The following is a 12,439-nucleotide window of genomic DNA, read 5'->3' on the forward strand; positions in this document are numbered from 1 at the left end:
AAATTTTGCTCGAGACGTGAAGCCTAGGAAATCGTCAAAATATGCATTACCACAATCCTATATTATAGTATACAATAATCGTCACTTAATCCGAAAAGTTGTCAAAAATCCATGCATTTGGACACAGCACGCTGATGCGTACTTGCCACCATTCATGTTCATCCTAGATTAAAACGCTGCAACTACATACTAGCTCTACGCTATTACTATTCATTCAGGCCAGCCATCCCCAATTCAATGTAATTTTGCTAAAAACCTTCATTTTTCAATCCATTTCCATAAGAGCTCATTGTAAGCTTGCCCGGCCTTGTTCTTTGTTTACATCCTGCTGCGACTTGATTGGTTCGTGTCAAAGGTCACGTAAGTGTCTATTGCAATGATGTAGTTCAGTTCTGTTTTTAGTGTCTCGAACGTATCTCTCTGCCACATTGATACCGCCAGGCCACCTTTCTGGTTTTCATGCGGAAATGGTTGATTTGGAATCTCTTTGCCAAGAAACGAACACACCGGCTCCCAACCGTCAGAGAATGTGAAGTGAAGTAATTTCTCCTTCTCACAATTCTGTAAGCATGCAAAGGAGGAAACATAGTCGATACAGTCGTTTGGTCGACGATCTGTCCAAGTCTCAGAAGAGAATGGCTATAGTATTCTGCACGAGCTACTGAATCGAGAGAATAATACAGTAGGCTTAACAAGAACTTGATTTTAACCAGCTCAACTCGGGATTCAAGAACCGCAGTGATGTTAAATGACACAACAACAATGCTTTTGTTGCCTAAAAATTTGAACTGGCATATGGGACTGAAGTTGTATCTTGTCTCAGAAGATATCGGCATTCCGGTGCCCTCTATAGTCGTGACGTAGCATTGGATCCGCGATGTCACGCAATTATTGAACTGAAACTACTCACTTTTAAAATCCGCAACTAGAACTAGAACCAACCGTAGTAAACCGTGAGATATGTTTTTGCCACACCATTGTATGGCACTATGATTATACAGTGTAGCCAACACTCCAATCGGGCGAAATAGGTTTTTATGACACAACAAACATATCAATTCACGATAGATCTCGCTCGAACTCGAATGCTACATTTTTTTACATTATACAACGATAGGTTTACCATATTTTGAAATCAGGAAATGATGTCATTTTTCGCAGCCTCCAAAAGTTACTGAAGCGGAATAGAAAAACATATTGATAAAGCCAATTTCATCGGGTTGATTAAAAAAGAGTCATTTTTCAGATTTGACTCCCGCGTAACCCGCCGTCTATCTTTTGGGCCAAAATTTAACGTCTTTGGTGATCTTTTGGGGCATTTCAGGCAAAAAAGAGGACAAACTGTCTAAAAAGAGGACATTTCTTCAAAAAAAGGACGAATCCTCCTATAGGAGGGCATAGGGTAGCCCTAGACAACGATGATTTCTTAATATCAATTTCGTTGATGCCAAATATAGATGATAATTGTTTTAGGGGTCATGCTCACACCAGAGAGTCACTATAAATATTTACAAACGGAAAGTTGAAAATGTCGAGCAATCTATTTTAACAAAGTTAATAAATTTGTAAAAAGGAGCGAGGTATGCTCGTTTAGTGATGTAACAGTGTTGGGATCAAGTCACTACCTTCGAGTCACGAGTCATTGCAGATTTTGACTCGAGTCAAGTCAAGTCAATTGATTTTCAAAGGTGACTCGAGTCAAGTCAAGTCACTCGTTTTTTGGAGGTGACTCGAGTCAAGTCGAGTCAAGTCAAGTCAAGTCAAGTCACGAGTCAAGTCACTATTCAAGTCAAATTGAATTTTCTATGTATGAGTGATGATTCAAAGTCAATACACTTTGCTAGCTGTGTGAAAGACAGATTAATTGATCAATGATGATCATTTATCTTGAATCAGATAACGAATATCTAGGTAAATATACATGCGAAAAGACGTTGTATCACTCACGCACACGTAGAACTGTTAATAAAATACGTGAGTAACTGTACAGTCACATGCTACAGTCAGTTATTATCAGCCAAAATATAGGACCTAATCTACATCTACATATCCGTGAGTATATAAACGCAAAAACTTCATTTGTTTGATTTAAATCATACATAAATGTTGGTAAAGGTGAGCACTGCGCAGTGCGCAACGTAAGCATTGATCCGTCTAAGAAACAGAGACACATTGCTATTTAGAGTTATCTTCTACTGCTACTACTATAGAGATTGTAGAATCTCTATACTACTACTAGGCTACTACACCGCAAGCTGTGATTGTTTAGTTTGCGGTTTATTTATTTGTGATCTAACAATCGAGGATCAGTGTATCGTACGATCAGTGAATGACTGGTTGCTCTCACAAGTGACACCGGCGTATCTCGAACAATCCGAACATACACAAGATAGGGTGATTTAATCGACACCGTTTACTTGATGACTTGAAATTGACTCGTAAATTTTGCTCCGAGTTACGAGTCAATGCGCATTTTTGAAGCTTCGAGTCAAGTCAAGTCAAGTCATTTTTCCAAAGTGACTCGAGTCAAGTCAAGTCATACGAAAACGTTGACTCGAGTCTGACTCGAGTCAAGTCATGACTCGAGTCATCCCGACACTGTGATGAATTTCCATTACCAGCGCCACGAAGAGAGTGGTTCAAAGTTGAAATGTAAAAAAATCAATCAAAAAAGGTATGTTGACTTGAAAAATTATAATATTTGTAAACGGTTCATAGCGTAAGACATACCCAGGTTCGTTTGCAAACGTGAACCACCAAATTTCTGGGGTTCACACACTGAACGTGAACGTGAACCTCACGTTCAAATATCCCTAGCAGTAACCATTTGAGGACATACCAAGAGATCAACTATGACGTGGCTATTGAGTGCACGAATAGTATTGTTGTCGCCCTATTTATCAGCGTCAACGTACTAGCTAGGGTTACCGTACGTCCTCTTAAAAGAGGCTTTGTCCTCTTTTTTGACTTTTCTGAAAGTGATCTCGGAGGACGCCCTTTTGTCCTCTTCTTTGAGCATTTCGGTCAAATTGACGGCCAAATACGACTGAGAAGCCCTAGATCAGCGCATCTGCGGGTATTTCGGGAGCTGAGCCGGAAAGTTGACCTCATTTTTAGTCAACCACCTGATAATGTGAAAGAAAAACTGTATTCTGGTTAACGAGCGCGAAAGTTGATCTTTTTTTTAGTCAAGTGGGAAATGGAAGTGGGAAATATTTACCGTTTTTTCAGTATTTTCCTCCGGTTTTGCAAGTCTGAATATTCTGAAAAAGTGTCCTCTTTTCAGAATTCCAAAATATGGTAACCCTAGTATATTAACAGAGGTGGAAGATATTGCTCTATACATAGAAAAAGATGCAGGAGATTGATTCCCTATTGCTCATATACTTACAGTGAGTACGTCAGCGACATGTTCCCGGTATCTTCTTTTCATAATTTGTCGGTTCGGATTGACCATTCTTTGGAACATCCTTTGCTCCGGACACGCGAATATCAGGCGACCTAAACGCATATTTTCTAGCTATATTGTCGACGGTCCAGGGGTGGTCAGTTTCGTGCACGAGCCGCCGCATTTCAAAAATCTTTATTTTAAAATAGCCACCCACAACAGAAAAATTCAAAAATTGGAATTTATTACGTCACAGTTATCGCATAAAGTTTATTATTGTGTGGTGGGTGATGCGGTGCGTGAATTCGTGGTCGACTTTCGATTCACCCTACGTCGCAATATTGCAAGGGTTGTATAAGTAGCCTATTATATAACTCTCTTAAACGGGCAAGTAATACGTGAAATCCAACAGTCAAAATTGAGTTGCTGGTATAATAACAGGAGTCTGCGGTCCTTACAGAAACTTCGATAGAACAATGCATACCGGTTAAAATATCACAAAGACAGCAGCATATATCCCATTACATAAATGTTTCAATTCTCTGTCCATGGAATCCGAAGAAAGAGTTTCATCATGTTTAATCTCCATACGCCTAATAGCCCACTGTCGTTGTCGAATATAAAAATATTGGTTGCAGAAAACAAACAGAGCACATTGTGCAGAACACTGTTGATATACAAACCAACTCACCGAGTGTGCGAAAGTGGTCCATAACCTTTCTACCAGTGGGGGTAAAATTATGAGTGAGTGCGTCGGTCCAAGTAGAGTGCATTCTTGCAAAATAATTTTCATAACTCTTCAGCCATTCCTCCTCGTCTCTTGTTGTGAGAATAACCTAGGGGGACATTACAAAACAATGCGGTAAATCAGAATCTCCGCCAGCGGTAACGAGCTCTCTCTAATGCGATTGCCGCATAATGTAAAAATTGGTATTTCAAAACATTTCGCGGCCAGCTCACGCAGGAGCGCTTTGAACTCACGTAAACTCTCGTAATTCCAGACGCAACACAACGTTTCGCAATCAACGCGCTAATTTGTGATTTCGCGAAGTCGATAATCTCAGTAAAAGATGACATCCACTGAGGGTTTATAATGCTGTGTGGTCAGCAACGATTTGTAATTTAGCTGCGATAATCTTTCGCATACAGGGAAATGGGAATACCCGCATGCCTCATACCCTTCTTTGCTACGAGGAGAACAAAATTACAGGCGTGTACGATACATTATAGTTTGTCTGCTTTAGGCCGCTGCGTCAAGTATCAGGCGTGCATTGACTTTTAACTTCGTATGAGGATACAGTTGGAGCAATACATGTATAACATTCTGGAAACATGGCCCTGATTGTAATTCGCAACGACTTTATAGGCCTATCGAATCGGACTGAATTCTACCGTTCGGCAGCGAATTACTTATTGACAAGGCGACCACACGATATGCTAGCCAAAGTTAAAAAGTGGATATTAAATAAGTCTATTTGGCAATAGATTACTAACCTAGCGAGGTTAGTAATCTATAATTTAAGATTATAATAGCATGCTTCCGACATAGAACTCAAGTCCCCGTTATATTCATACAGGCTTTAAACGGCGAGGTAGCCTACTCAGTCCCCGCACTTAATGGTCCGTATATGAGAATTCAATTCATAAGCGTTATAGGTGGGTGTCCGATTCCATAGACAACTCCTAGTCGCTTCGACATCTTCCTTTCTTTTCATTGTATCGCATTTTTTGTGGTGTATTGAACTGATAAAATTGCTAATAAACCAATGATGATGATGATATATTGCCACTGCCTTATTTCGCTTGATTTTACTAACAGTTAGGCCTACGAAATGTAACCCAATTGGGTAACTTACAAGATATGGCCTTTTAGATCGATTACTGCCTCACTTCTTTACTTTATTGAAGTAGAATATTGAGATTTTGCAGTTCAAAAAGCTGCAATTTCCAGCGCGGATTCAACTCCGCCAGCTAGAAGCTAAGCGGTACGTTACCGCGAGAAATCTGCGCTAATTTCAGTTTTGTAATACCGAACTTTGCGGATAGTGACGTTCGTGACGCAGATCGTTCACGTTTTCTCTCGATTCCTACGTTTTGCGGTAAGTCAATGTCATCCGTAAAAATTTGTGAAATATTGGCTACTCCAAGCTAATGCGAGTGATATAACGTGGCGTAGCCTACACCCCTTATTTTGTAAATTTAAATTTTCCATCGCTTGGATTTTGCTATTTCATCGTCATTGCAAAGAAGCTAGTATACGGTACGGTATGCATATCTCCGAATGTGGATGGCGAACGTGTTAGGTGCTGGTAGTGTGGCAGACCTGGTGCTGCTGTAGCCTAGGCCCAGGTCTACACATTATTTTTATGCTATTTGTGACCACTGGGCATGAACTATGCCAGGGGTCGGCAAACCCCGACACGCGTGCCGTTTACGGCACGTTGGATGATTTTTCATGGCACGCCAAATGATTTCGTGCGAATGACATATTGAGACCATGTTTTTGCAAAAAGTGAAACAGAAGTTTTCAAAATCTACAAAGCTCGTAGGTGATCCAAGATTATTTTGTAAGTCAACATAAAATAGAGTCTTTTAGGGCCGATTTTACTTATCTTGAAATTATTGAAAACTGATGTCTGGATTATAATGAGGGAGCCCCCAATAAATAAATATATATGTATATAGAAAATGTTGTTAAAAGCTATGCATAATGTACAGGGATGAGCCATCCGTTGTAGCAGTTATGAAATAACGTCAACAGAATATCGTAGGGCCTATGTAATCATTTGGATGCTTTAGTCAAGGAGTGTACACTGTGCAGCCTACGGGAGCGCAACTTATGAACCGGCATTCCGGCGCTGGGCATTTTCAGCTATAGAAGACACGACCTGGACATAAAGTTTCGGACATCATGCGACTCCCGTGCGGTGTATGCGCTGTCAAAATGATTGGCGGCGATATAACCTTGAAACTAGGGTTTAAAACACTTTGTTTAAAACATGTTTTAAACAGTGTTTTAAAAAAAAGGCCTTTTTAAAAAAACAAAATTGCGTTTTTTTTTCAAGTTGTAAAATTATGCCATAATTGTGTAAATACTTTACAAAAAACATGTTGTATGAGCCTACGGACAATTAGCCTACCACCCGATTTGGTCGACGTATATCGATATAGTATAGTTGGAACCCTCAAAATAGTCGGTTCAACAGCAATAATACATATATTTCGTCAAAGGAGCTTTTTTCCCTATATTTTCAATTGTCAATGTCAAATGACTATGACGTCACAATTGAATATTCGTGACGTCAGGGCTTTAAAAAAAACCATTATAAACAATAAAAAAGATGTTTTAAATAAGAGCCTTGTTTTGAAAATGTATGTTTTAAATTGATTTTTGTTATAAACTTTGAAACCCCACTTGAAACGAAATAACCACCGCATGCTGGCCAAAACGTTTGACACTACCAAGGTGCCGAAGTGACCAGCACCGAATAGTCCAGCGCCCACAGCTTGAGCCGCACGTATCAAATGAGACCCACCGAGGAAAATACTGAGCGCCGTGTGGAAATGCGAATTTGGAATCGCGTTCTTTTAGTTTGGTATGGTGTGCAAGCGATTCCAATATATCTTTACCGCTTTACCGTGACGCTTGCAGACTAATCTAGTGTCGCACTAGCCTTAATGTGAGACCAAACCGACTTGAATGATACAGGGGTGGGCAACTTTTTCATCGTCATCAGACCATATCATCGTAACAACACTGATTGGCCTGTCACTTATTGGAGATGGTACCGAAAACAGTGGACTTGGAAACGGCCAAATCAACCAGAGGATCGATCATTGCGAGTGACAATCAGGGTTGTAATGACTCGAGTGATGACTCGACTCGAGCCAGACTCGAGTCACGATTTTCTGATGACTCGACTTAACTCGAGTCATTTTCTCAAAATACGGAAATGACTCGACTCGACTCGAGTCAATATGGGTATTGACTCGACTTGGACTCGAGTCATTACGCATGACTCGAACTAAGTCATATGACTCGAGACTCAGACGGCCAAGAGCGAGGTTTCATTGTAATTTCGAAGAGTAGTAAAGTATAACCGCCCTATTGGGAGTTCGTCTATTGGTACTAGTACTTAAAAATGCGACCAGAAACTATTAAAAGTGAGGAAAATTTGTATATTATAAATGCGAACCATTCGATATCACCAAACAGAGTTATAACAGTGGATTTATTAAGATTTTATCTCGTAACTGAGCAGTCAACACAATGACGTGGACTCGGACTCGAGTCATAATACCATGACTGGGACTCGAACCTCTGCTCGATGACTTGGACTCGGACTTGACTTGGTGGCGAATTGAAAATGACTCGACTTGACTCTGGTCAAAACTAAAAAGGTGAGATTGACTTGTGACTCGGAGCCTTGTAACTCGGTTACAACCCTTGTGACAATAAATTATGTAAATATTACGTACATGTAATCGATAGGTCGCGTGAGGTAGCGACCAAAATTTATTCCCTTCGCGACCAATAATTCAAGAATCACTGGCGTAACGGCTGCCGTTGACAGCAGCAGAAAACGGTAGATTTTATGCCGTGCTTGAAACGTTAAATGTTAATAAATTGAGTGTTTGGCACGCAAGATGGTAAAATTTTACATTTTTTGACATTTTGGCGCGCTGCACACAAATGGTTGCCGGCCTCTGAACTATGCACTCGGTTTCTCGTAATCAGGACGGTATGGCAGCCCGTTAATAGGTGAAATATTCACTCGGCGAAACAAAATGTTGATTTGAAGAGCTAGGGCAGCGTAGAAGAGGTTGTGGAGCACTCTCAGCCTGTCTCTGGACAGACAATCAATTGGATGACCCTCCAGAAGTAGGCTATTTGGCTATATGTCGATCGTTACCTAATTTCGAGGAGGAAATAGAGAACTTTAGCAACCATCAGCACATAAGGCGGACTGTCTTGTCTGTTGGCCCATGGGACAAAGGGCAGCGTATCAATTTCACATATATGAAATGAACATGTTCAATATTAACTTATACCTTCGCATCAGGGAATTTTGCCAGGATTTCCCTCCAGTAGTAGTATACCGGTGAGCCACAGATCACGTCGATGTCCTTGTACATTTTGTAAAATTGTCCCTTCTCACTTCCATACATCATTATTTTTTTCCATTCCTCTCGATCAACAAATGCATGATAATCGTAATCAACAACGGTGTATCCCAATATCTCCGGGCATTTGCGCATTGTCTGGGTTCCAGATTTCATCATGCTAGCTATTAATATCTTCATACTTGGGTAAATCTAGCGTCAAATCTTAAGCTAAAGTTGCGCTCTTGCAGCCTGTGATCAATAAATGGTATCAAATGCATATATCGCACGGTAAATCCGGGAACATCGTATTGCATCCCTACAATTATTAAATCAAGCGTATTTCTGTGTAATGTAGGCTACAATGTTAGGTAAGAATTTATGCACGGTCCTATGATCGGGAAAGCAGGACACTTTTTCACAATTTTCAAATTTAGAATACCGGTGGAAAATACTGGAAAATGGTAAATTCTTTTCACTTCGAAGTCGGTTGACTAAAAAACAAAAGTCAACTTTCCGCTCAGCGACCAAAACACTGTTTTTTCCTTCACTTCAAAAAAAGGTCAACGTTTCACTCAGCTCCCGAAATAACCGCCGGAGCGTCACTTCGGTGCTGATTTACGGCATCTCAGTGGAATTTCGGTCAAAATTCCTAAAAAAGAGGACGAAATCTCAAAAAGTGGGACATTTAGGCGTCCTCGGAGGACATTTTCCAAACCCGAAAACGGAGGACAAGTCCTACTAAAGGAGGACGTATGGTAACCCTATCCTATAAGCAGACCAGAATATAAGCTATGTCAGTGGATTCGTCGCGCTAACTACCTCCGTGCACAACTGAAGATTAGGATGGGGAAAAATAACCTTCGAACGACTTGGGACGATATCATGAAAAATTAGGTAAGTTGGTTGGAACTCATGTAGGCCTACATGCCGCACATCTTTACACGTACAAGTGAATCATTAACCTTTTAGTGTCTCATTTGTATCTTTTATTTATTTGATAATGTTTCATCAGAAGAGATTACGCCCGCATGATCTCTTAGGGTTGCAGTCTGAAGATCCTGGCCCAACCTGTCCTTTAGAAGTTGTAGCACGCGTTCCGGAGGCTTGTACAGAGATTGACAAGTTCAACTACTCGGTTGCATAACCTTAACCGTTGCAATTATGTCTTTGCTTCCTTATTAGTTTCATCGTATAGTCCATACGTCTTTATCGGGCCGCGACCCTGTCTGTAGAGGCCATGACGCGGTTTTGGTGTCGGTGGAGAGAGGGCGAGGGTCTCTGTAATTAGTGGGGCTTCCACACTCGATTGTTTCTGCCTCTGAAGAAGCTGCGTGCCCGCATCAATCTTCACGCCGACGGTTTCAATGCCCGTCGGCGCCTTTTTTCTGCAGAGGCTAACATATTGCCTCCAGACTCCTCTTCATCCACATAATCATGATCATCAGTCTGGATGCAGAGGTGGTCAGTAACGAAGTACTTCTACTTTTTCGAAGTACTCAAGTAGGTTCCCTCTACTTCTTGTACTTACTCAAGTAGATCTGATTTTTGCTACTTCTACTTCCACTTCGTAATATTTTGTGATCTACTTACTTACTTTTCGCTATTTTCAGTTTGTCAAGTAGAAGTAGCTCAATCCTGCAATCAGGCAGATAGCCTGAGGAATTTCGGGGCTGTTTTCAAGGAGTATTAACATTTAATTTTCATAAAAGTTGGGTAAAGCCAAGAATTTTCGTCGCGCTTCGCGCGCAGTAGATACGGTGTATCCGGTTTGATTTCACGATAGTGTCGCTGAATATAATTTAAGTAGCGGGTTGGCCTGGTTCCGTTCACACCACATTGTCGCCCTTCGTCCATATGAAATATTTCATCATAGTATATATGGCTCATCACAACGTTCGAAACTGATGTTTCGCAATCTAGCATATACTTATCATTTCGTAATCTAGCATGTCCATTGTCCATGGCGTGTCCTAATCTGCAAAGTGAACTCTGACTTTTTTTAGTTTTAGAGCTGTTTTAGAATACCACGTTTGAAACTTTCTGGACTATAAAGACATGAAGTACATGTTCCTCTTTTAGAAGTAGTATTTATATTTCACTTTCAATTCCCAGTATCATATACTTTGAGTTCTAATTAACATCAGTTCTTTTGTCTGGATAACATTCATGTTGAAGTATAAAAGCAAGTGTAGTAATGCCTTCAATTTCCGGAAATAAAAATACACAATATGACATTTTTACGGTCCACCATATTTTTTATTAACGTTTATTACTAATCGCGCAAAGTGTTTACACCGTATCCTATACAACTTCTCAGTATTGCTCTTCGACTAACCTACGGGCCTTATAATATGGGGAGGGCGCCATACCATAATATTTCATATAACGTGCTGTTAGAGAAAAATAGGATTAGTATCGCATTTCCATATCAATACTATCATTTTCACCCCATAATGCAAACGAATGCTTATGCTGTCGAAAGTTGGATTCCTCCGGCATGCATCAATATGAATCGAGCTCGGCACCTTTCGCATAGCTCAATGTGCGACAATCCATGTGAACGATTAGGATCGTTTTCACATCTACTTACTTACTTGAGTAGATTTAAAGTCAGTCAATTCTACTTCTACTTCTAGTAGTTTTAGGTTGCTGATGGAAGAAGTACTTCTACTCGTACTTGAGTATATTTTTTCGTCACTACTTCTACTTCTACTTGAGTAGCTTCCTTGACTACTTTGACCACCTCTGTCTGGATGTCGACAGCTGCGGCCATGTGGCCGTCGAAAACAATTTCCACATATTTGTCGTGGCGAATGCAGTGGCCGTTGTTTTCAGGACTGTTTTGAATACATTGTTCCTGATTGGTGCTAGCGGGGCTTCCTCGCTCAGCACGCAAGGATTTCGGGGTCACAGCGCTCACCCGGCGTAATTTTGTGTTATTGGTTCCTCCACACACGGCGTTAAATCCTTCCGAGAGACAGGGACTCTTTTGGTCCCGAGGTGCGTCAGCTGGGCTTCCAGTCTCGACGCTAGGTAACGTAGCAGCTTCCACCAACCCATCACCACTTGCAGTCTAACTAGTACTGCTTCTAGCTTTGGTTTTGTCAACGTCAAGTACAGCGATAGACGTCAATTCCTTATTAACTGTAGATAGGTCTACTCCATCGCCACTGAGGGTATTGGCCGAATTCGGTCAAACAAACACCGCTATATTATGTTGAGACGAACTACCTGTTGATTGTAAAGGGAACATGCAACTCATAAGGAACGATTGTTAGCAGGGAATTCACTTGGGATCAACCCCTAATTCACTATGTTACATTTCAAGGAGTTAAATTGTTCGCCAAGCAGAACGAGTAGGTAGTTCTAAACCATGATGGGGTGAACAATCATATTTTCAAGCTGATCAAAAAATTTAATTATATTTCACGGCTTATTTTATTTCTAACCATATATTGTGAATTGCGCTTTTAACACAAGCTGTTATAAGTGGATGTGTGAAAATTAGTCAATGAAAAAGCGAGGGTTAATTTACCAAAACAATGTGAAACATGAATCATTCTTCACATAAACCCCCAGACCTTTTTTCTATAGAGATGATAAAAGGTATTTGGGATATTACAATGCTTCACGAGCTGTGTTCAATGGTATTTAGTAGGGATGGTGTGAACGTGAGGTTCACGTTCGCGTTCTGTGTGTGAACCTCGGAAATTTAGAGGTTCGCGTTCACAACAGAACCTTGGTAGGTTCTGCACTGTGAACCTTTTTCATATACTACAATTTTCACTTCATTGCAACATCGTTGGTTCAAATTTATTGCATTTCAACTGCAGGCCACTCTATATGCATGGCGCTATAGGCATAAAAAATCATCACTAAACGAGCATGTACCTTGAAAATCTCAAAAGTTTTACTTGCTTTGTTGCAAAAGTTTGCTCGAAATAT

General features: G+C 40.5%; 1 protein-coding gene across 1 annotated transcript; it reads right to left on the reverse strand.

Annotated features, from left to right (window-relative positions):
• Window positions 1–318: 318 nt before the first annotated feature.
• Window positions 319–12,143, reverse strand: LOC145452664 (uncharacterized). Its single transcript, XM_080330838.1, has 4 exons — window positions 8,441–12,143; window positions 4,080–4,224; window positions 3,392–3,501; window positions 319–561 (listed from the first exon to the last, which is right to left on the reverse strand). Exons 1-4 carry the CDS (start codon window positions 8,690–8,692, stop codon window positions 319–321), a joined length of 750 nt encoding a protein of 249 aa, XP_080186964.1. The 5' UTR covers window positions 8,693–12,143.
• Between the last annotated feature and the right edge of the window lie 296 nt (window positions 12,144–12,439).

This window comes from Botryllus schlosseri, chromosome 12 (assembly GCF_051294905.1).
Source record: "Botryllus schlosseri isolate E-star chromosome 12, Bs_hap1, whole genome shotgun sequence".
NCBI lineage: Eukaryota > Metazoa > Chordata > Ascidiacea > Stolidobranchia > Styelidae > Botryllus > Botryllus schlosseri.

Coding starts and splice junctions, on each gene's coding strand:
- LOC145452664 (XM_080330838.1), bottom strand. CDS start 8,692: ATGAAGATATTAATAGCTAGCATGATGAAATCTGGAACCCAGACAATG. Junction 3,502..4,079: donor GGACCACTTTCGCACACTCG/GTGAGTTGGTTT, acceptor ATATGCGTTTAG/GTCGCCTGATATTCGCGTGT. Junction 562..3,391: donor ATGTCGCTGACGTACTCACT/GTAAGTATATGA, acceptor GCATGCTTACAG/AATTGTGAGAAGGAGAAATT.